Source organism: Xenopus tropicalis, chromosome 2 (genome assembly GCF_000004195.4).
Source record: "Xenopus tropicalis strain Nigerian chromosome 2, UCB_Xtro_10.0, whole genome shotgun sequence".
Classification (NCBI taxonomy): Eukaryota; Metazoa; Chordata; class Amphibia; order Anura; family Pipidae; genus Xenopus; species Xenopus tropicalis.
Window position 1 is genome coordinate 93,836,086 of NC_030678.2, and position 25,387 is coordinate 93,861,472.

Sequence of the window (25,387 nt, forward strand, 5' to 3'; positions counted from 1 at the left end):
ATGATTAAAGAAAAGGTTTATTGCAGAACTAGTTTTGTGACAAAAGTAGACTTGTAGCATAATTTTCAAAAGCATTGCAGATGGAGGGGACATTGCTTGTGCATTCTCCAGCCATCACCTCAGAAACTGTGATTATGATTTGTAGTTCCAGGCAATACAGTAAAGCCTAATTCTGAAGATCAGCATTTGTGGCAGTGTTTAATGCAGATGTGTTCTCACTCAGGAGCAGTAGACTCTACTTGTTGCTTCATTTACACTTTTCTTACTAATTTTGCTTTTGAAATTTCTGGTGGACGACTCGGAGTGTTGTGAAAAAATTCCCCAAGAAGTGAACAAGGAATGGGAGACCGCACATTATCACCTAAAAAGAAACAGTTAATATATAATAAGTTCTGCAACAGAAAACAGTGCTCTTTAATTACTGATGTCCTTGGCTTGAGTCACCCAAAGGCTCAAGCCTCCTTAGCTAATATTTAGCTTTAAACATATGAAAATACTCCTGTATGAGCCGTTCAGCCACAGCTACAAGAATATTGCAAGTAGGGCCCTCTGATCCTGTTGTTACTGTGTATACCCTTGTTTGTTAAATTATTGTAAGATCCCTGTTTGTTAGAATTTAATGTAAAGTGCCACGTAATTTGCTGGCACTATATAAATTATTGATGATGATATCTATGACAGCAAAAAAAATTCACCCCAAAACTCACTCTCAGTGACCTTCAAGCTGGACTTTTATCCCAATATAAATAAGAAATTACAGTCATCATGAGAAAAAGTTATGATCATTACCATTATTGTTATTCACAAGTAATTTACCTGCCATTCCTTGCACTCTGGGTGTCTAGCCAGTTTGAATAGGGTGATGGCATTATAAAGTTGCCAAAACTGAAAGGCAAATAGAAACAGTTAGTTAATTAATCTCTAATACCTTGTCTTAGGCCAGGGGTGTCAAACTCAATCACATAAGGGGGCTGAAATCTAAAACACAGGCTTAGTCGCGGGCCAAATTTTTTTAGTTACTATGTGAGGAGAATGGAAATTGATCAGGCTGGATGGTCAGACACACTCACCAAGGGCCACATAAAACAGCCAGGTGGGCCAGATTTGGCCCGCGGGCCTTGTGTTTGACATATATGTCTTGGGCCAATAAGTGTGAGTTTCACCAAGACCCAAAATTTTAATACCCTTACTGGCCACGTTACCAGTAACCATGCATGGCATAGAATCTATGCTGTCCAACTTCTGTGGTACCAAGGGCCAGAATTTCCTGACCTATATGTTGGAGGGCCGATAGCGGAAGCCAGTTCTGACCACTCCCTTTTTTAAACCACACCCATGTTATCACAAGAACTTTTAAAACCATATCCACATTAATGGTGATAGAACACCAAAAAAACAAATATTTGGTGCTCACTGCAGGGATATCACCCATTACTCATATGTGAAAAAAGTTAATGAAGTCATATTGAGCAGTACCCTTAAATCCACATGCCTTCTCCTCCCCTGTGGATAACACAGCAACCCCAAGTACATAAAAACCTTAGAGACCATATAATAACTATTTCCAAATGCTAAAAAAAACCCAACCAGACTTCCCTCCCACAGGTAGCGTAGGGCTGGTAGAGTATGACTAACACAGGCAGCATAGGGCAGGTAGAGTATGGCACACACAGGTGGGCAGAGTATGGCACACACAGGCAGCATAGAGCAGGCAAAGTATTGCACACACAGGTGAGCAGAGTATGGCACACACAGGAAGCATAGGGCAGGCAGAGTACAGCACACACAAGCAGGGTAGGTCAGGCATAGTATGGCACACACAGGCAGCATAGGGCAGAAAGAGTATGGCTAACACAGGAAGCATAGGGCAGGTTCATATATGGCACACACAGACGGTGTAGAGCAGGGGACAGGGAAACCTATCTAGGGCTTCCAGTTGTAAGCAGTATAGGGGCTTACAACCTGAACCTGAGGTGTTAACCATGCAGGGGGGGCAGTTAGTCTCAGTACTGATACCATTTAAAGCTTTAACAAAGGTAAGCAATCACAGCAGCCAAACTTTAATGGGGGGTCACACAAGGGGGGCAGCGTGTTGCCAGTTGGAGAGCACTGGAGATCAAAAAGTAAGAGAACCGCAGAATCTAAGGCTGGTGGAAACTAAAAAGTTGGGGTTTAGAGAGGGATTAAAGCAATGCAACCTGCAATATGTAGATGCACTACTGAAGCAGTCCAGTATTCCAAAAGTATTAAAACCTGTCCAGTATTATTATTCTGTATATTTTAGCAAACAGTAGGAAGAAAATTTAGTCGTTTCTTAATGTTACTGTATATTTTTTTACTAACCAGCAAGTGGGCAGAATAAAAACTGTGCATCCAACATCTAAGTCCATTAAAATCCATACAGCAGGGGACGCCAAACTTTTTGCTACCAAACTGCAAACCCCTCCCCCAAACTTTGAGAGTTACTGCCCATGGGCCCACTCCTCATTCATTTGCATAGTGTTAATTGACTTGCTGTCAGTAAGATTAATGGTATAAAAATGTAAGAAACTGTGTATGTGCAAAAGATCTGGAGCCTTACTGACATCCATAATTCCTCTCTGCTGTTATCAGAGGTGCAATCCAATTCCTCTCTATGGGTAGGTACACATTTTATTCATTACATAAAAATGAAGCATTGGGAAAAGTGTTTGTCTTACAATTTTGTGGGACCTTGCAAAGAGTATACATTTCTTTTTTTTAGTGATACTGTCCTTTAGGGTAATGAGAGACTGGGTCTGCAGCCTGCAGGCAACAAATATGCACTGATTGAATATTGGTGTTTTCAGGGGAAAATGTGGAAGAAGGCATCTTTTTGGTGATTATGTAGGATCTCTACATGCAATGTGTTTAACATGCACTGAATTCCTTTGTTGGAAGGAGAGACAGGTGAGATTATGTACTGCAAACTCACAGTAATCTCATATTGCAAAACAGACATGTTAAAATGGCACCTATATCACTAAAACTGCTTCCCACCAGAGGTGCAGGCTAATAGAGCCCACTCTCTGGTTGGGGGGAAATAATAGTTTTTTGTTTTTTTTAAAAAAAAAAGCCCCCTACAGTGCTAGGCTGCCCACACCAGTTCAGGTAATCATATTGTGGCACTCACATGCACATTAGGAGGGAGTGCTACAACACGCTCATTATGCCCATGTGTGTGACGTAGGCGGGTGAGTCCCATCCAGTGCTACTACTTTACACACACGCGCATAATGAACAAGCGGGGAGTCTCACACATTATGCACATACGCGGTAAATTACATGACGCAGGCGGGGACTGTTTTCTTTAAAAAACAATTGTTACCCAGAGAGAGTCTATAGGAAAAAAGGATAATCATTTTCATGACAAAATAAAAACTGAGAAAGAAAAGCCTTTTTTAATTGCCATACATTTAGGTGATGCACAAAGTCAGTGATAGGAACATCTGGCCAGTATCATTTGATACAGCAGGCACCAGAATGGGATCATACTAATGTTACCACAATATACCCAGAGCAGGTTTAATAGTGAATCCCAAACTGACCTGACCAAAGAAGAGAAATGGCAGGAGGAAGGTCAGGCCCCTCCACATCCAGGACTGAAACCCCTCTGCAAAGACAAAGGTACACAATATAAAGAAGAGCAACCACTAAAGCTTGTATGTAGCATCTTCTGTCATCTCTTTGCTGATGTAATGAATGGAACGACACAATAGTAACCACTATTATAATCACTACATTGGTTTATAAAGCACCAACATATTCCGCAGAGCCGTAATTAAAGGATACATAACAACTGACATATAGACAAACTGATACAGAAGGGAATGGGTCCCTGCCAAGGGTTTAAGATCTGTATATGTGGATTGGATGGCAGAATTATACATTTAGATATTTGGTACAATATTAGCTGACCACCTAAGGTTAGATAAAAATTTGAAGGAATTTTTTTCATTTCTTACCCAAATGGGTAAATAAAAAAACATTTTACAGAAGTAAAAAGGCTTTGTTTGAATGTCCCATATACCCTGGACATTATTTCAAAGCTTTACAAAGAGATTTCAGATTCAGGAACTCCTTTAAAGGAGAAGGAAAGGCTAAGTCACTTGGGGGTGCCAAAATGTCAGGAACCCCCAAGTGACTTTAATCACTTACCTTTTACCCCGGGCTGGTGCCCCTGTTAGATGAAAACCGCACCAGCCCAGGGTACCTTCAGTGAGCGTTTCTTCTTCCTTTTTTTATAGTTCGGCTTTTCACTCTACTACACATACGCAAGCGCGCGAAGACAGAAGCAGGAAGAATAGACGCTCGCTCGCAGGTACCTCGGGCTGGTGCGGTTTTCTCCTAATGAGCACCAGCCCGGGGTAAAAGGTAAGTGATTAAAGTCACTTGGGGGTGCCTAACATTTTGGCACCCCGAAGTGACTTAGCCTTTCCTTCTCCTTTAACTTATATGGCACAATGGGAAAGGAAACAATATCATAGTAACACAGGAAGAATGAAAACAAATATGTGTAAGCACAGCAAAAATCTATACATGTAACAGCAGAAGAATCAATATATAAAGTGCTGGTAAATGGTTTCTGTAAAAGTAATAAATGTTAGCCTATGTGTAGTTCTCTTTGTTTCAGAGGTTGTGGAGAGAGGTACAATAATACACACATGGGGGCAATGCAGAATAATTTGGAATTAAATGACTTCCCCACCAGTGTCTCCCATTGTATCTGAGAGGAAGTCAGATACTGAAGAACATGTTTACAAAAAAAGAGACAAGAAATCCTGTGTTTCTTTTGATAGCCTCAGCTTGTCGAGTAACTTTCTTTTTTTTCTTCTCTACTGCATGTAATGTCAGGGAAGGGTGCTGGAAGCTGCATTTGCTTGATTTATGCTTGTCTGAACTGTTAGAAAATATTGGCACTGAGTGAAGCAGAGTGAGAGAGCTGAGAGATTACAGACTGTGCACAGAATGTACTGAATGGCTCTGTGTGTGAAAATATTCTTGTATGCAGCTGTAGGAAAGTAATACACAAAACTTTTTACACACTGATGGGGAGGGAGCAGTATACATGAGCATGCATTAGGGAATCCAGGGAAGGTAATATGGCAGTAATGTTTAGGGGCCCCTTTCAAAAAATGTATTTACACATGCCCCCATTGAGGATAAACACCATAAATAGAAGGTATGGGATATGTTGACATTATTGGCAAAGAGTTTTGAAAAGGTGTTCCCAGGGAAGAGGCTTTGTTAGCAAAAGTGACAGAGAAGAAGAGGTTAGAAAGGTAGGAAGAGAACCATGATGCAATATGATCCAATATACCCAGAGAATTGAGAATTTGCATAAGGACAGAGTCAACAGTATCAAAAGGAAAAAATGAGAATAGAAAAGTGTCCTTTGGCCTTGGCAGTCTGGGGGTTATTTGCAACTCTACATAGGGCTGAATAGGGAAAGAGGAGATTTAGGTTAAGATTACTGGTATCTGACAGGTGGGAAATCAGCTATAGCTTCTAATACTAATGGACTACTGCTGCACAAATATGGCAGCCCCCTCACAGAGGAACATGGGGGATCAGACAGGTAATGTAAAAGCATTGGAAAATACTTTTATGGCAAAATTCTAAAGCTCATGCAAAGACAATGTAATAATATATTTAAAAAGCAGTTTAATTTCAGGTGTCAATATCTCTTTAAAGTCCTATGGGATATGGTCAGATGTTAGTGATTCATTTGGTGAGGGATGAATTGAAGTGAGTAGAATATGGAAAACAAGCACTGTGGGTTGGATGTAATATAATTTTGTGTGCTATAAAACTCTTTTTTAGCCTGGGATAGGACAGCATTGAGGCAGGCCATAAGAAATTTACAGTGGTGGAAGTTGGCTTTTGTATGGGATTTCCCTCAAATGCGCTCTGCAGATCATGCGTAGGAGTGAAGAAATCACATCTGAGAGTTTAGCCATGGATGGGGATTATGGGGATAACTGCATTGTGGCTGCAGAGAGGCATGGGTATGGATTGTGGATGATAGAATTGAGTTGTAGATATTTACCAGTTAATCAGGATCAGAGAAAGCACAAAGGAAAGAGAGGCTAGAACCATATCCCTTGGCAGAGGGTTAGCAGAGGGTGTAGTGTTTGATTCAGAGAGAGAGATAAGATGGTGATCTGAAAAAGTAAAAGGATTACTGTTGAAAGCATAAAGGTTGAGGTTTTTGGTCTCCATTGCTGGAGATCAAAAGAGGAGGTTAGACAGAGAAATCGAGATGGCTAGAACTGAGAGGGATTATTAGTATGACAACTGAATATGACAATTGAAATCACCCAAGATAACTGTAGGGCTGTCAGAACATATGAAAACAGTTAGCCAAGATTCAAAGTCAGAGAGGAATGAAGCCATGGATTTGGCAGATTGTGGTCTGTAAACAACAGCCACTCATGCAGAGAGATGGTGGAACAGTAGAATTGCATGTACCTCAAAAGAAGGAGTTAAAAAAAAAAGAAGGAAAGTAGAAGAGAGGAGGTATAGATACAAGGTTACAACGAGAATTAGGGGAGAGCAGAATGCCTTCGCCGTACAGAACAAATATGTTGGTACTTTATAAATACATGTTAATTATAATAAGGGTAGATAAAAATAGCGGAGAGTGGGAATTTGAATAAGGTTAGTCAGGTTAGTTTGTGTTTGTGAGGGTGTATAAAAACCCAAGAATAATGGAACAAATGTTTTTGCCAACATACATACATTTTGTGCAACTTTTTAGTATGAGCCCAGTAGAAATGAGGTGTATACTGTCACCTGAAAAATGTATCTGTCCTTTTCTACTCACCAACTGTCAGGTCCATGTTATGCCTCTCCCCTAGAGCTCGAAGCCGATAGAGGCAGCCACTCTGATAGTAATATTGCAGGAACTGGACAAAACCTATAGTAAATAAAATATACATGAACTGAGAATACAAAAGGCTTTTGTAGTGACACTATGGCCTTCTCAATTTTATATTTTATATCTGTTGAACCTTGGTCCCTTGTATGAGATGTTTTACAAAAAAATAAATACTTTAGAAAAGGGATCATATGATTCAAGGATTTGGTTATTTTGGGTACAAATAGATCTTAGCCTTTAAAATGGAAAAGCAATACGGCCAATAAGTGCAGATCTAGTCAGACAAATGACCAATTTACTTATATGTGATCAATATCAGCCTATATGTAGCCATAATAGTCAACATAGTTGCTGCCATACATATAGCAATGCCTTGTATAGAGGGGTGTTTCAGTTGGAAGTCAAGATGATCATTCTTGTAGGGGTGGCAAACAGCTGCCAACAGAAGGAAAGCAATTTAAGGGGGAAATACAGCTCATACTGCTGTTAGAAAGTAAAATGTTCTCTCTTAAGTGACAAAAAATGGCCTCCTGCCTAGCCCAGGTCTGACCACTTAAGTGGGGTGGCCACTTCAGGTGGCAGAATGGTCTGGACCACCCTTGCTTATATCCAGCGCTTGATTGATGGATGCATATTTATCAATATATGCTTATTTATCAGACAGGACATTTAAGGAGTGATTTGTGTGCCTCAGCCCTCAAGTCTAACAGTATAGTGTAGCCTGCATAGGAAGAGACAAGTGAATACCTATTAACAATGTGAAGGCTGTATTTAGCTTACTGTAGGTTGCACTATGCCATACCTCCCAACATTTCATTAAGAGAAAGAGGGACAAAAATATGTGGCACAGGTAGTGCGGCAAAAAATTTTTGGGCACACCTGCTTTGTGACCACGCCCCCACATGCCACACCCACTTGACATACCCCAGATGTGCCAGTATAATCACTAAATAAAAAGAATAAAGGACATATTAACTCAAAGGTGCCAATATGACTACATTAAATTGATAAAGAGCATATTAACCCCAGACATGCCAGTAAAATTACTAAATGAAACTGATAAAGGGCATATAAACTTCAGACATGCCAACAGTTCTGTGCATTTTCCAAAGTTACAAACGGCCAATTCCAGTGATACATAAATCTATGTTATTTCCTTCCATTCTTAATCAGTTGAAAGCAAAACAATATTAATGTACCACTAGAAGTTCTAGCCATATTAACAAGGCCAGCCTAAGGTTCCAAACTTATAAGGGCCCCTTTTAAATGTCTGCTATATTTTATGAATGGATCAGCGATACCTCTGTCTTCTCCTGCATGCTATGCTCTGCCAGAGATTCCCAGTGGTTAGAGATATATGTTAGGGGTGGAAAGGTGAAACTGTCCAGCACAGAAATAAAGGCAGCAGCCTCTTCTGCCTGATAAAAGACAGAGCGCACTGCCAGCCCCTGACCCCGTGAGCAGGAGCAAGGAGAGGAATGCGCGCCAATGCCAATAGTTGACCCTTGCCTGTCACAAATGCTCCTCCCAGGACAATTAAACATCAAGCTAAACCTGTGAGCTTGAGATAGCAGGGGAGATTCAAGAGTTAAGAGAAGCAGGACATCTAACAATGAATCTGGGACAGTGGGAAGTGCTATAAATAAATCGGGACTGTCCCGCTGAAAGCGGGACGGTTGGGAGGTATGCTATACTACTCCCATCACAGAAACCCGATGTGCAGAAAATAAATGTTATTCAGTTTTCTGAATAATAGGTTCACAGTATGTAGACTTCCTGTACTGCCCTTATATATAGGAAGGTTACATATATAGTTTGTGGGCTAACAGCTTTTTTTAAGTGCTCTACAGTTACAAGACCTGTTACCCAGAATGCTCAGGACCTGAAGTTTTCTGGATAAAGGGTCTTTATGCAATTTGGATCACCATACCCTAAGTCTACTACTCTAATAAAGATTAATTATATTTTAGATAGGCTCAATTACAAAGTACTGTTTTATAATTAAATTACTTTTAAAAATGCTAGTTATTTTATTAAAATGGAGTATATGGAAGATGGTTTTCCTGTATTTCGGAGGTTTCTGAATAACGGTTTCGGATAATGGATCCCATACCTGTACAATGAACCACTTGTGTGTCTAGTAGTGATTCTTTTCTGAAAAGATTATTTTATATTGATTATAATTCAGGATAAGATTGAAAAAAAAACACTTACTTTGGTACATGGAAAAAGACAAAAATTGATTCCTGAACATCTGGTACATTAACCCATCAGGCCTGAAATATATAGTATTTATTACAGTTACATTCGCTACTAAATTAAAGGTGCAGTTAACCTCTGAATTAACTTAATGTAGATGGTCATATTCTGGGACAAATTGCTACTGCTTTTCACGTTTTATATTTTGTAATATGAATTATTTGGCTGTTTTGCTCAGCAGCTCTTGAGTTTGTAATTTTACCCAATTTACCAAGGCAACCAGGTAGTGGTTTAAATGAGAGACTGGGATATGAATAGGAGAGCAGGGACAGAACTAGGGGTAGGCAGAAGAGGCATATGCCTAGGGTGCAACGATGGGGGTCACCAGGCCGGTACCGCTCCTGCCTACCCCTTATCTGGCTCTCTTGCCCTGCCTCTTGTCAATGTGCAGCACCGACCCCACTGGGCATACGCGCACTCCTTTGCGCATTCATGGGGGAGAGGGTGCAGGGGTGAGGTGGTCAGCCGGGTTGCCTAGGGCATCTGGTCGGCTTGGCCTGCCCTATAGGAGAGGGTCTGAAAAGAAAGAAAAGTAATAAAAAATAACCATACTAATAAAACTGGAGCCCCAGAGAGTATAATCCTTCATTGGGTTGGGTACCCTTGGAATACCTGCAAAGTGGCCGGGCTTCAGTCAGAAACCCATCTCCTGCCTGCACGGGTAGTCTGCAGGTACCCTGCAAGGGGAATTCAGCCAGGATAGGGGCAGTTTAAATGTAAGGAGATTTTTTTTTAAAAAAAACCATTTTGTGTAGTGCTCACAGATATGCCTAGATTCAATGTCGCTTTCAGTACTGCATGGCTCTCAGCAGGGGGCAGGTTGCATTTGGTTTTGGGCAGGTTCTGGTTACCCTGTGAAGAAGCAGCTGCACGGGTAAGCAGGTCAAGGTCAGAAGTAGTAGTAGTAGTAGTACTGGCCATGTAGCTAAAGGAAACTGCTCAGGGGGTGCAGTTACAGGGCTCCCTGTCATAGGACTTCACAGTCTCTGGAATTTGCTGAGAGGTCCGTTTAGGGAAGTCGCATGGTGGCGTGATGATGTTGGTCTTTTCATTTTCCTTACTTTAATTTCATTAAAGGAGAACTAAACCCCTCTAGGTACAACAGCCCCCCTTAACTGCCCTCCATCGCCCCCCTTCCCCTCTCCTTTCTCGCACAGCCTATTACATTGAAAAGTGGACCTAATTAAAACCCCGAATGCAGCAGGGTACATAGGCGCCATCCTCTGTCCATCAGAAAATGCTTTGGGTCCCACTGCCGATATGGACCCTACAGAAGTATGTGCAGTTAGGGATAGTTGGGAATCAGCTTTTTTAGCTCAGGTTTTTAAATAGGGCCACTTTTCAATGTAATGTGCGAGAAGGGAGAGATGAAGGAGGGCAATGGAAGTCAGTTTAGGGGGATTTTGTACCTAAGCGGGTTAAGTTCTCCTTTAAAGTTCTTTGCTGTTTTTTCTGTTTCACAGGCCCACTTTTTTTGCCTCTTCTCTCCATACATCAGCTCAGATTGCAGAGTTTAACTGCCTTGTGTCACAGTGTCAGCCTGCCTAGCCTTCCAGTCATAATATGAACTTTCCACAGCTGCTTGGATTGCAAGATCTTCCAAAGACAGCACCACACAACTTACTGCTGCATTTTAAAAACTGAGTGACTGCGGTCAAAAGTTTTCTATGACGAGAAGGTTAAGCAATGTGACACAAGGCAGTTCTAAAACTTTGTGATCTGAGCTGCGGCTAGATTTCTACTACAGGCAGGCTTGTCAGTCTGACATGGCCTAGATCACATCACATGGTTTTCTAACTGCATTGTGACAGAATCTGCCTGATAAACCTGCCCCTAATAGAAAACTTCTGACTGCAGGTTGGACTTCTAAAGGCAATACCACAGGGCTGAGAGCAGCATTTAAAAAGTTTAGCCATCTGAGCTGCAATCAAAAGTTTGTTTTATTTGGAGCAGGTTAGACAGCCGGATTCTGGGGTCAGCAAACCCCTACCTGGAGAGCATAAACACGGACCTATCATTTAGCATAGCGGTATCTTTACCGAGGTGAATATCTCACAATCTGTAGCAAATTGTAAATACATGTACATTTAAAATCTGCATTCATTTACATTGTTTAGTGAACAGAAGGCAGTTTTGTGAAGGTGAACAACCCCTTTAATATGCACGGGAAAGCAGGTGCGCTATAAAAGGGAGAACAGCTGGCAAAACTCTTAATGAATCTTTAGGGTGGTGTTTCTCTATGTGCATATCAAAACATATGCACCACTCTGTACATACTGAAAATCAGATGTTCTCTAGGAAGAATATCTGCATCTCAGGCCTTATGTTAGTTGCAAGGCCAAAGTGCACTGGCCATATAGTTAAAGGAAACTGCTCAGGGGATGGCAGTTACGGGGCTACTTGGTAGTTTTGTGCCAAAAATATTACCAAATCCAAACTTATAAGGGGCAGCTTTAGTAGTTTAGCAAGGGCTGCTGTGACAAGGGATATTCATCACTGAGCTTTTTACACTAAGTTTTTTGATATATATCAAATTGTCCTTGAATGGGCATTTGAATTTGGCCTTGTTTAAAATATACCTAGCTCAGTAATGAATAGCTCTTGTCACAGCAGCCCTTGCTAAACTATACAAATAGCAGTGAAGGATGCTAGGAGTTGTAGTCTGGCAACAGAAGGAGCAACAAGGAATTAAGATTGTGACAGGAAGGGCAAAGCATTATTTCATAACCTTGCAGTTGATATACAACTGTCCAGTGCCAACAATGCATTGTGATATCTGTACAAGGATGAAAGTACAAAGGTCATGCTAAACAAGGGAGTATCCCACAGTAAATGGCCCGTCTGTTATCTTTGGCACTTAGAAAATGTAGTTGAAACCTTCTCAAGTTTTGCCAGTTGTTATTCTACATATTCTGCCCAGCTCCTAGAAAGTTTTATATTTTAATTTTTATTAAAGGACTTTAAAGGACTTTTGGGAGCTGGTCATATAGTATGAAGTATGAAATACAGCTGCACTAAAACACCAGACTAGGTGGGGTTTGTTTAGTCAAGAGATAAAAGATGGCTGAACTTGCTATGAACTGCATAGCTGATAATGAATATGAATAAATACATTTAATTTTTTTCTTACTGGTATAGGGAAGCTCATATAAGCTCACCATGTCAGCATGACTCCAGACAGAAATGTTGAAATATAATGGTTTAGAACCCACCAGCCTTTAATTCTGTGGGGACATAACCAACAGAACAGTATGCATTACTCATGTTTAATTGACACAATAAGAAAATTTTAAGAAATCTCACAAAAAAAGTTGGTTAAAGGGAGAAAAAGTAAAGGGCAAGTAAATTAAAATATACTGGAGACCCCCTGGTGACCAATGTTGCAAATTTTTTTTTTTACGATGAGCACTCTCCTAGCAGTGTATTCCCATACATGCCAAAAGTTCACTATTCAAACTCAAGATAGGCCCTCATCTGGTTAGGCACAGGTGCCACCACAAGTTTTACAATGCCCAAGTGGGTTTCTTACAATAGCGCTCAAGCAGCTTTGGGAAACACCCTTAGAAGGGTCTCAGAACCAAGACACATGACTTATTAAGTTTTTCATTGGTTTTCACTTTCTGTAATTACAAATTCTGTGCATTTCTTTATTTTGTAATGATTTAGAAATATGGTACAGGTATGGGATCCATTATCCAGAATGCTGGGGACCTGGGGTTTTCAGGATAAGGGATCTCTCCGTAATTAGGATCGCCATACCTTAAGTCTACTAAAAGATTATATAAACATTAAATAAACCAAATAGGAGTGTTTTGCTTCCAGTAAGAATCTTAGTTAGGATCAAGTACAAGGTACGGTTTTATTATAACAGAGAAAAGGGAAATCATTTTTAGACATTAGAATTATTTGCTTATAATGGAGACTATAGGAGACAACCTTCCCATAATTCGGAACTTTATGGATAATGGGTTTCCGGATAACAGATCCCATACCTGTAGTATGTTAATAATGAATGTAGGTTTGCCTATACTAAAATTCCTAGCTTTGCTACATTTTGATTCAGGCATCAGTAACAAAAAACAGCTAACCTTTGAAAATTGCTGTTAATACAATTGAAGAATAAAACTGGTAGACTTAGCTAACCTTGAACCATTGTTGATTAGAATACTTTCACGGATAGTCAGCGTGCAGTAATACCACACTAGTAGGAAGTTAAACACTGCATCTGTAACCCTTAAACAGAAAAACACATGTTAAGACAATGTTCATTCGTATGGACCTACACTGTGGCAGTAAAATCCCTGATTCTACCTGAGTCCAATGAATAGGTCTTGTGCTGAACATATTTGTTAGGCAACAAATATGCACAAAAAAGTTCTGTTTTTTAAAGCTACTCCATGTTTGGCCCTTAGTGAGTTAGATAATTAGATTATCAGAGGAGAGCAGATACTGCCCTGTATAATAGACTCCAGCTAACAAAGCAGTCACAACAAAGGGAGAAGGGAGGGGTTGCATACTGGTAATCTAATTACCTGTTGAAATGGGTGTATACTCCCCCTTTAAGTCTGGCAGAAGTTCTTCTATCACAGGAAAACATTCTCTAAAGGTGGGCACACACGAAAGATCGTTCAATCGGCCACTAACGTTCAGGGCCGAAACAGCAGATAAGGAGGTAGAAACAATAGGATTTCTACCTCCTTCTGCCAATTCAGCCCTGACGGCAGATTTTGCTCAGGCGCCTTCTATGGCGCCCAATCAAAATCTTTTAACCTGGCCGATTAGCGAGTCAACCGATATCAGCAGCCTTCTGCGAGGTTTCGTACGATATTATTGGTGCGTGTATGGCCAGCTCAAGGCCTGAAGTAGGGAGTTAAAAAAACACTTTGTAATCTTATAAACAAGTTCTTGTAGTTAAGATGAACCCACCGGGAGTTTAGGACAAAACGGCATATGAAGGAGAGCACCATAAGGATCATGGTGAGGTACAGCTTGAACTTCTCATACTCATCCTTGTATGCAAACCTGCCAAACAATTACACATTTACACGAGGTCAGTGTCTGTGTATACATTTACTGTGTCAAGTAAATACAGTACCCTTATGGAAAAAAAATACCTATGAGTGTCCTATTAAATAAATTTAAGTACTCAATAGGGTTACTGTGCTGTTTCCTAGTAAAGCTAAGTACTGAGAAATTGTCTCAGAAAGTATTGGGACTACTTATGAAAGTCATACTGATTGCCTAGGCTGTGGTCACATGGAGTATGTCCATTGGTCAGTGATTTAGAGGTAAATGGTTCCTACTTTCTACAGTTGAAAACACTCTGCATATAAGGCATATAAGCAGGGCTGCAATCAGAATCAGCCAGGGAATCTAGCACAAAAGAAGGATAGATGCCTACCTGCATGAGCAGTACCTTGAAATTGCTAGTTCACTAATCTTCACTAATCTCTACTGAAGAACCTCCAACATTCCCCTCATAGAAAGGTCCTGTTTTTTTTTTCATTTAGCTGCATTTATCAAAATGAAAACACTGAGGTGTTTGGAAATGAGAAAGAAGAAGCATCATTACTTTGACTGTTTGCTTAGGAGAGTCACATTCACGTTTCCCAGTACTAGGCTCAGGTATAGTCTAAAACAAAACCAGAAGAAAAGAAAGGTGAGGGGGAAAATGTCAGTACATGATTGGTAACTGCAAAAAGATACAGTACATGTATTAGGCTGGGACTAAAGGGACAATGCTCTTGTTTAGTATAAACTTGTATCATAAAGCATGGGAGCTTAAGGGAGCACTACTGCAGCACTACTGCAGACAATGATTGGGGCATCTGCTTTGAAGTAGCTCTGCATCACACCAATCTGTGAGTACCTCTCTTAACCAGCTACCCTTGATATTGAATTCCAACACATGACAGCTGTTCAGAAAGTCATACAAAAGTAATATACTCCTTCTCTGACCACTGTTAACCACCTAATATTCATGGTACTAAAATAAAGCTCTAATCTTCACATACATGAGCTATGAATGGAAATGGAAGTAATTCAACCCCTAAATTATAACATTAATGTGATGATATTGTGCTGTTAGGTGCAAAAAAGTTAAAGGCTAAGAGTAAAATGATATCACTTTCCCAGTGGCAAATATAATGTCTGTGTGCAGTCTGGACCCTCTGCCAACCCAAACCCCTAATACAGGTGAGATTTATTTGTAAAGCAAATGAGCCTGACCCATGGGTCCAAGCGTGGTCCAGCTGGTTTACACTTGACCCACTCCTCAGTAACTACTAACAATAAAGAGTACAGTCCAGTAATGTCTATAAAAAACTTACCCGTTCTTCTTAGGTAGAAAAGATTCCATCTCAAAAAATGTTTTCTCCCGTATCCTAATCTGATTATTCAAGACGCTGATTTGTTCTTCTTCCTCTTCCACATTTTTTACAGAGGATTTATATCTGTATAAATGGTCATTGTTGTTTTATTAGTAAAATGTCCAGTGTGCCCAATGTTCCCTCTCAATGGATCTAAATAAATACTAAATTATATTTTCAGACAAATGTGTCCATGCCCTGTTGTTGTACGTGCTTCAAAATTTGTGTGCACAAGGTTTATAGAGAACACTGGAAATGCCCTAGCTCCATAATTTCATATTACAGGTATCGGACCCCTTATCCGGAAACCCGTTATCCAGAAAGCTCCGTCTCCCATAGGCTCCATTTTAATCAAATAATTCAGAATTTTAAAACTGATTTCCTTTTTGTCTGTAGTAGTAAAACAGTACGTTGCAATTGATCCCAACTAATATAAAAATAATCCATTTTGGATGCAAAACAATCCTGTTGGGTTTAATTAATGTTTTATTGGTTTTTAAGTAGACTTAAGGTATGGAGATCCAAATTACGGAAAGACCCCTTATCCGGAATACCCTCAGTCCCGAGCATTCTGGATAACAGGTCCTATACCTGTATTTCATATTTTTACTAAGATTACAATAACTTAATCACACAACAGTCATATGTACATTCACCTGCTTTTCTGGTGCAAATTGTTTATGCTTATGCCTGCATTGGCTGACTTTAGAACTAGTAACAGATTGGCTTGCTGACCCATCAGCACAGATATTGTGCATTTTTGCAAGTTCATGAATGGATTGTTATGCAGATAAGATCCATAAAATCAACAGTAAGGGGCTAATTTATCAACGTTTAAATCAAAATTTTTATTAGTTTTTAGTGCTAAAACTCACAAATCCAAATGCGAGTTTTTAAAGATTAAATTCTAGAGATTTATTAAGTGCAAAAAACTTAAATATAATCTTTTTCAGTAAAGTTTGATAAGTTTTGGACTTTATACGAATTTTTTAAAAAATTCACAATTTTGATTTTTGATAAATATGCCTTCATGCGTACATCAGCACAGTTGCACTTACTTCTTTAATTCCACTGATAATTCTTTAAGCTTCTTTTTCTGACGGGCAATGGTACCGGAGCAGCGTGTCTGTAGCTTTGCTAGTTCCTCCAACTTTTGCTTGTATAATCGATGTGTTTCCTGCCAATTTAATCACAGAGACACTGTAACCAAACCAAATTTGTTATATATTTCACTATAGCAAAACAGGTACTGTTTTTGTTGTTTTTTAATTTGTAAATAATAAAGCCCTGTGCAACAAATGAAAAATTGTGTTTACCACCAAACAATTTTGAACTATTAAGTGGAGGTGCAATAAGGGTGTAAACAATTCATAGAAAGAAAAAAGGTCCTCTGCACTCGCCAACCTTAAATATATTAAGGACATTAATAATAAGGTTAACATTTATTCAAGAGCAGTGGCCAGCTCCCATCATTCCCAGCTAAAGTCACGTAATCCCAGTGATGGTCAATAAAAAGTTGCAGATAAAACTTACTCCCTGTCAAAAATGTATAATGAAGTATTAGAATTCTTAATGAATTAGATTAGATTTAGTGTAGGACTAACCTGACCAGATATATTTGATGCAGTTGGCCAGCTTGAATATACCAAAATATATGGACACAAAAAATACCTGTTTTTTTTTAACAAGAAGGACATTTTTTAGTAGATGAATGCACTAATGGGGTTATGTAATAAAAGGCGCTAAGTTTGCCAAGGAGCAGTAACCCATAGCAACCAATAAGATGTTTGCTCAGTGACCAGTAAATGCTACCTGCTGATTGGTTGCTATTGCTTACTGCTCCAGGGCAAACTCAAAGCCTTTTATTGATAAAGGGGGAGTACAAAGGATCTTTTTTTATCTGTAAAGCCCTCTGCAGACAAACACTCTCTAGTTCTACATTATAATAATGCATCATGCTTCCATGGCAGCCACATTTTCTACATTGTGATGATCAACGTTACATCAGTGCCTGGATAATTAAAGGAGAATGCAAGTCAAAATTTAAAAAGCATACAAAACAGTAGTCCTCCTATTGTTTTGTAAAAACTCCACACTTTTGTCTCACCTAATCAAATAAATATTTACTTAGTCACACTTAGAAAATGTGAACTATCTGTTTTCTTGAACAGGCAGCCATCTTTAAAAAAGGTATTCTCCCTTCCTTTCCCTCCTTGCTTCATACTACACATGTGTTTCATTACCTCCCCCCCTCTGGCAGATCCGCTTCTCATTGGCTGGTGGGCATGTGTAGCTCAGAACAGGAGACAGGATCAAGTTACACACATGTACATTGCTACTTTTCAGGTGAGCCAAAAGTGTGGCGATTTTACTAAACAATAGGAGGACTATTGGGCAGTATGCTTTTTAAATTTTGACTTGCATTCTCCTTTAAAAAGTTCCAAAAATATGTAATGTAATGTATAAGTAGTTTTTTTTTTTTAAAATGTAGACTTTAGCCCTCATGAGAGCAGCCAGAGGGAATTGCCATCTTTTCTTGGGTAGGTGGTTACAGCTGTGCAGAGCCCTAGCGCATAGCAGCATTTTAATATAGGGGGTACACAGAATGATTACTTTAAACAGAGACTTCCAAAGTGAGTTGGGCCAGAAAGTTTGGTTGGTTTAAACAATGAAAATCCTTGTTTCTAATGAAAAAATGAAATTGTCAAATTTGGCAAATTGAGTCCTTCGGATAATTGGTCAGGTAATCTACCAGTAAATGATAGTAAGGCATAAGGCAAGGCAACACATTTCAACTGACTTTCATTTGTGGCTTCTGGACATATTTATTTAGTAATGAACTGAGAACTTGGTCCAACAATGTACCGGGAAGAATGCCAGAAAAGGATGTTGCACAAGACAAATTTAGCTCAAGCAGGGACAAGAATAAATGTGCACAGCATGTATAGCATGCACAATAGAGTTCTACTCCTGACTTTCTCTTAAAGGACAAGAAAATGCTAAGTCACTACCATTTGGCAACCCCAGAGACTTTAATCGCTTACCTTTTACCCTGGGCTGGTGCTCCTGTTAGGAGAAAACCACACCAGCGCGGGGTACCTGCAGCGAGTGTTCCCTCTTTCTTCTGAATCCCGCAGTAGAGTGAAAAAGCAGACTATTTTGTTAACCTTCAACTTTTCACTCTACTGCACCAGTGTGCGAGGACAGAAGAAGGAAGAGAAGACGCTTGTTCCCAGGTACCCCGGGCTGGTGCGGTTTTCTTCTCACAGGAGCACCAGCAAGCGATTAAAGTCACTGGGGGGTGCCTAACATTTCAGCAACCCCCCCCCCCCCCCAGCCTTTCCTTCTCCATTAAAAACATTCTTTTTAAGGCTTCAATTTTATAGTTATTGCTACTTTTTATTACACATCTTTCTAGCCAGTCCCCTTTTCATATTCCCATTCGAATAAATTCCTGGTTGTTAAGGTAATTTGGACTGTAGCAACCAGATAGCTGCTACAATTTTAAACTGGAGAGCTGCTAAATAAAAAGTGAAATGACTCAAAAACCATAAATAAAACCAGTTGCAAATTGTCTCAGAATATCCCTCTCTGCATCGTAAAAAGTATGTTCAGCAGCAGTCCTGTTTATTGAACCAATGTTAAAAACACTGTCCCTACATATGTCCGCCTTTAAATATAAAGCAATTACTTCAGCCAAACTCTGTTAATACAAATGAAAATGTAATGTTTAGTATCCATATTACTTACTGCTATAAGTGTTATAAATGTACCCACAATTCTGCTGGTGGTTTTAAACAAGTTAATTGCACGGTACTAGATCCAGCTCACATGAATTACTATCAACATAACCTCTCCACTTAAAAGATAAATCGTTTTTGGGGATCATTATCAGTGATACGGCCACAAGTACTTTGGGACCCATAGGGGAGAACTTGTGGCCTTGTTTAGCGCAATATGCTCATTTACCAGGGACCTCCATCCTCTTCTGTCTTTGACTCTTAACTTATTGCAACTGTATCTTGTATTTATTGTATACTTTGTATTTATCTATTATTATCTTAATAAGTCCCTGTTTGTATTGATGTATTCCACTGTACTGCGTACATAAGTAGCGCTTTATAAATAAAGATATACATTTACCGTGTGTCTTCTGTTGTGTTTTGAAAAAAGCTACAAAAATGTTACGTGCTGTATTAATTCTTTGTAAATGTATTGGTTTTATAAAAGTTAATATCACACTCTGCAATCCATCTATCACTGGGCGCATGGGGCAAAAAACGCTCAAGCCCATATTTTCATAATGAAATCAGCCCTGTGTGAACAGTGACAGGGGGCTTGCACTCTTGTTGCTGCACATATATAGGGAACAGTAGGGGGTCGAATCAGCATTTGCTCTGCCAGCGGAAAAACACTATTCAGGAATTCGCTAATCTTGCCAAAGTGTACAATTTTCCCGCAATTAATTCTTCCCCAAAATTCTGACATCACTATAGACAGAAATGGCAATTCTCTTGACGCAACTGCGCTGCACCAACCACAGTTGTGTTCGATCTACCAAAATAGATGCAGTTGCACATGTACATGCTGTAAATCGGGCACAGTTGTGTCAAATATCTTCTGATTGCCTGCAAGTGATGTGTATGGCCTATAATTTCTGCAAATGTGCTGCACCTATTGATACAGGGCACTAAGGGAAACCTGCAGCTACTGCCTGGTCAGGAGGTGGCGGTAGTATAAGGGTTCCCATATATCAGTAGGCACAGCAGTGCAGCATTTGGAATGGGAGGCAGGAAGGGTTGAGCAACTATACTTGTGGACATAAAGGAGTCCTACCGTGTGACAATAGCTTAAAGGACATGTAAGCCCCACACACAAAAATGTAATCAGCCTCTTTGTAATCTTTCAATACCTGCCACACTGGTTGTCCAGAGTTTAATAGTAAGGCTGCAACATCTCCTTAATCACTTAGACTTCCTTCTCCTCCTGTAACCCACTCGCCCCCTCAGGAATTTGCTTTGACTTCTGGCTTGTGGGCATGCTCAATTGTTCTCAGCTCAGATTACTAAACACCCTCCATTTTAGCAGCCAGTGAAGAGATGGCACTGCTGGTTCCCATAGAAACTTAGCTCTAGCTGTCTGCTTCAATTTTTTTCTCCTAACCTCCTCTTCTGAGCTCAGCTCAAACAAAGCAGAACTTTTATCAAAGACAGTTGTGCCTGTGTGAGCCTGTGTTCTTGATGAAATGTATACTGAATAACGGTCTGTGTGTGTATGCTGTTTGCAGATTTAAATGTATCTGGTTATGTATCAGAGAAAAAATGGCCACCCGGTGAAAGCTGCTATTTGCTTTAGGAAAATGTGATGGAGCTGGCAAGCGGGTGGGATATATGCAATACAAATGATGCCATTTGGGTGGGGGAGACAAGCCCAACTGATATACATTGTAGGCAAATATAGGCCTTACATGTCCTTTAAGAGGTGTAAAATATGCTTAGAGTTTGAAAACTACTGAACTTCAAAAAAATTACTTAAACGGGAAGTTCACCTTTATATTAACTTTTAGTATAATAGATATGGACCTATCCTAATTAATGCTTTAATAGGTCTTCATTATTCGTTTTGTATTGTTATTGTATTATTGGCATTTCTATTTTGTCTGCCTTCAGCATGCAACTAAAATGCTATCTGGTTCTTAAGGATACTGACCCCAGCAATAAATAAAAAGATTGTTGTTAGGGTTTTGGTTATTCTAATTTTGAATTGCTTATCTTTCTTTTCTGGTCCTCTCCTTTTGATCTTCCATTAAAGCTGGCCATAAACAATGAGCGGCCACCAAATGAGCAGATTTCTACCCAATTTACCCACCCAAGCACTTGGCTAATGGTTGGACTATATAGAGGGCCTATGGAGAACTACTGGGGGAGGATTGCATCAATGCCTGGGGTGGAGGCAGCATGTGGGGTTGCTCTGAACAGTGAATATCTCAATGGAAGCAGGAAGGGGGTGAGAAAATGGTTCTGAGCCAGGCTAGGGAAGAAGGCAAATCTACCCTACAATAACTGGATTATGATGGATATGAGTAATTTAGAACTCTCTTCTCAATTTAATTAGGATTTCTACATTACATGACATTTACTTTTAACAGCATAAATCAGGGAAAGGGAAACAATGGAAGTTAAGCTTTATAAAAAAAGCTTTTAAATAAGCATGTTTAGAAATTAGAATAAGTCTCTGATATAAAGCATAATGTACATATTAAGGACGCACTAAATGCTCCACAAAAGATGTGCCCGAATACTGAACTGAATCTCAATCAAAACTGAAAAAAAATCACCTTTGAACAAAAAATTGCAACACTTGCTTATATAAATGCAGAAGTAGCATTTTTATGTAACCGGCCAATTAAAACATCACTATTATGTTAGCCAAATGAAATGCCAGAAGCAATTTTCCAGGTGCTGACTCAAGTGGCCCTTGGCAGGGAGGGTACATGACCTAATACTCAGACTGTTTTACATAATTCAGGTTAAGGTGCACTTGAATCAAAGGTTATCAGTTTGTAGGTTCCGGATTTTTAAACAGAACATCTTTGTGAATTAAGCTACAGTCAGGCCCTGTAATATAATGATCCCAGCCCAGTGCAAGGTTAAAACCTTAGTTATTGGACCACGGGGTCTGCGTTCTCCATTTTGCATGTAAATCTCTGCTCTACGCTCCCAGGGTGGAAAGCAGGTGAAAAGCGAGGAAGTGAGGCCCCCTGTGTGTCAGAGGGGAGGGCGCATCAGGGCAGGGGGGTGGGAGATTTTGCTACTCCGCGCTGGCCCCTCTGCAGATTTTTTTACAGGGGGGCCTAGCACAGAGTAGATACATTACTGGTTACCATGTTACCTTAGGCTGAAGAACTAGGGTTAATTTAATTTGTAATAATGTCATATTGAATGAATTGTAGAGTGGAATAGTCTTATAACTAATAATAATAAGTTACATTTATTGGCTGTTGTCCCCTGGACAGTACTGCGGATCAGACCCTGGGGGGGAAATTTTATGAAAAGGTGCCAGGAACTGTGCACTGCTACATGGCATTTTACAACTGATCTAATCCATACCCTCTTACCCTGTGTATGATTCCTGGTGCAGTTATATTAAGCATTGCAGCAGGCCAGGTTAGGAACAGGTTTCTTCACGGCTCAAGAAATATTCAAGTAGCACATCGCTACTTTTTGACTCTCCTTCCCTTCACAATCATGGGTAGGTGCAGCACCAATATACTACATTTAGTAGCACTGACAGGCAAGGCATCCACTTGTTAGTGCATAGAGCAGATATGGCATGAAAATGCATATACTTTAAACATGTTAAAGGAGAAGGAAAGGCTAATAAAGTGTTAATCTCAAGCTACAGCCATACCTTCAGTTCTCTCAATAGTGCCCTTAAGTCTCCCAATATTATGCCTGTTCAGATGATCAGAAGCCTCATAGGAAAAAAAAAACTGCTGAGCTCTGTAAACAAAATTCCCATAATGCCTCGCTCCTGCACCAAGGCCAAGACCCCTGTACATGCGCAGTTTGTAAGACTATGAGGAAGCTTCCTGCTGATTGGCTCAGATCCACATTCCTAAGGGGAGGAAGGGAGTTCTTAGCATTCTTATGGGAGGAGGAGCAGGAGCAGGAGAGGAGAGAGCTGTGCAGACTCAGTGCAGTGTTTCTGTAAGTGCTTATGGCTGTATTTACATAGACCTTTCTGATAAAGCTTACTTCGTTTTTACCTTTCCTTCTCTTTTAAGGTTTGCCGTATATAATACAGCAGGGGGCTCAATGCACCAGCTTTGTCAGGCATAGAAAATTTTGAACTGGCAGGAGAAAAATAAATAAATACATGCCTCCCCCATCTTATTACAGCAGTCTTATCAGAAGGTGATAGAACTGGGTGCTTCTGCAAATAAAATGTGCAGTCCAGCTGGCTTCAATATGAATATTTCTAACACAGAGAGGGCAGCAGGACAAAAGCCCCTAGGGAGAACAATTTTTTACAGCTTAGAGAACCCTCTGCTCCAGCTTTAGCCAACATTTGTTTATTCTCCTGTGTTCTTGCCAGAAAGTTATTCCTTTACATTGGTGTGCTTAATATCTGAATTGGTGGATTACTCAAATGAGCTAAAATAATAGGTACCTTCAGAGACTTTCAATTTAATTGGGAAAGAGGAGCCCGAGATGTGTAAAGCCTGGGCTCTCAGAGCTTGGTATCTTTACACCATATATGATACTTGCAAGTGTAGTATTTTTTGGCATAACACAGCCAAAAAAAGCTATAACAATACTGTGGTATTTGGCCACCAGTGGTTAAAAAAAAAGGCCTAGAGGATGATATTTTTCAGTAATCTAAGGTGTCTTAATGTGAAGCTTCTAATTATAGGGGTTCATTTACTGGGTTCCATGTGATGAGCAGTGCTGTTGGACAAGTCACTACACTGTGCTGATGCATAACTTTAAGAACTTGCTCTTAGAAAAAATAAAGGGAGAAGGCACATGGAGCTACCAGTAGCAGCTGCTTCCCAATGCTCAGTATTGTCTATGGTAGGGTATTTTCTGGCATTTTGTTGCTGTGACAAGTAGCTGCTACTAAGACGCTACCACTGAATCTGCAAGGGCAGTGATAACAACTAACTCCATGTCATCAGTGAGATACTGATCCTGAGTGAGTTTTACCCACTTTAGTGTAAATTATATAAAACATAAAGAAGAGACTAGAATTGAGCTTGCCTGAATAGATACAATGGATTTGATGTCTATGTTTTAGCTGTAGTTTGTCTAAGTTGCAGAGTCTATATCAGTCACACTTTACTGCTGAGAGGCAAGTTGGAGTACAACAGCGCTCAATAGAAATAACTCCAAGTCTGGCTTGGGACTCCTCCAGTTGCATGAGAGTAGGAGAAACAATAGGTTACCTGAAAGCAGTTCTAATGTGTAGCGCTGGCTCCTTCTGAAAGCTCAGACTCAGGCACAATGCACTGAGATGGCTGCCTACACACCAATATTACAACTAAAAAATACATTTGTTGGTTCAAGAATACAATTTTTTATGGGAGAGTGAATTATTTGCTATGTGAACAGTGTAATTTTGAAATAAAAAGTATACCACAAAAATCATAACAGAATCCCTTTAACGGTGCTGGTAGAAATCATTTCTGCTTACAAGGAGGAAAGCATTCTGAATGCACAGAACTAGAATCCATTTTAACATGTTAAGAAATAATGGTCTTAGTAGTAATGCCTACCAAGATGATTGTCATTCTTGCTATTTATAGTAATATTAAACTAAGGACATTGGTTGCTGGAGATGGAATATCAAATCAGATGCGACAATATGTTGACAGAACCCTGTACACCGCTACTCTGACTGCATAGGATGGTGAACCCCTTTAATGGCCAAATTGCTACTCTCCACCGAAATATTAGTTCTAGACCAGGTCTACGTAGAGCTTGTTTCCTCAAGAAACATCTGTAAGCCACAGGTTATAATCATCTCGCTTACGGTTTCTATACAGACATACTGTATTCTTATAGTAGGCCACCAAAACACTTGGACGTCAAAGCTCCACCAATCAGCGTGTCCCTGGGCGGAGCATAGCTTGCATCACAGCTGCTACAGCTAAGAAGCAGGAAAGTAAACCGCAGCTCTGGCTCCTGAAACTGACCTGTATATCCTGATAGTTCTCTTGAAGCTCCCCCCAGTCCCGCACACAGTCCTGCAGCGCTGGGGAATTCATGGTTGTGCCGGGGCAGGAACCTGTGCTGTGCGGTACTACATCAGCCAGACACAGACACTTCCTGATTGACTGCGGGTAGCCAATGATAATGTG

General features: G+C 40.0%; 1 protein-coding gene across 3 annotated transcripts; it reads right to left on the minus strand.

Moving 5' to 3' along the window:
- Positions 1 to 25,382, minus strand: tmem120a (transmembrane protein 120A). 3 transcript variants are annotated; one of them, NM_001114210.1, is made up of 12 exons: positions 25,223 to 25,333; positions 16,584 to 16,702; positions 15,487 to 15,609; positions 14,730 to 14,789; positions 14,084 to 14,179; positions 13,301 to 13,390; positions 12,316 to 12,381; positions 9,113 to 9,174; positions 6,845 to 6,937; positions 3,567 to 3,631; positions 817 to 885; positions 2 to 361 (listed from the first exon to the last, which is right to left on the minus strand). In NM_001114210.1, exons 1-12 carry the CDS (start codon positions 25,292 to 25,294, stop codon positions 266 to 268), a joined length of 1,011 nt encoding a protein of 336 aa, NP_001107682.1. In that variant the 5' UTR covers positions 25,295 to 25,333; the 3' UTR covers positions 2 to 265. The 3 variants fall into 3 exon arrangements, with proteins under 3 accessions (XP_031751788.1, XP_012812338.1, NP_001107682.1); XM_031895928.1 differs by lacking the exon at positions 14,084 to 14,179 and having other exon boundaries at positions 1 to 361; positions 25,223 to 25,382; XM_012956884.3 differs by lacking the exon at positions 12,316 to 12,381 and having other exon boundaries at positions 1 to 361; positions 25,223 to 25,382.
- Between the last annotated feature and the right edge of the window lie 5 nt (positions 25,383 to 25,387).

Coding starts and splice junctions, on each gene's coding strand:
- tmem120a (NM_001114210.1), bottom strand. CDS start 25,294: ATGAATTCCCCAGCGCTGCAGGACTGTGTGCGGGACTGGGGGGAGCTT. Junction 14,790..15,486: donor TTTCTACCTAAGAAGAACGG/GTAAGTTTTTTA, acceptor GTTTTGTTTTAG/ACTATACCTGAGCCTAGTAC. Junction 886..3,566: donor CATTTCTCTTCTTTGGTCAG/GTCAGTTTGGGA, acceptor TTTGCCTTTCAG/TTTTGGCAACTTTATAATGC.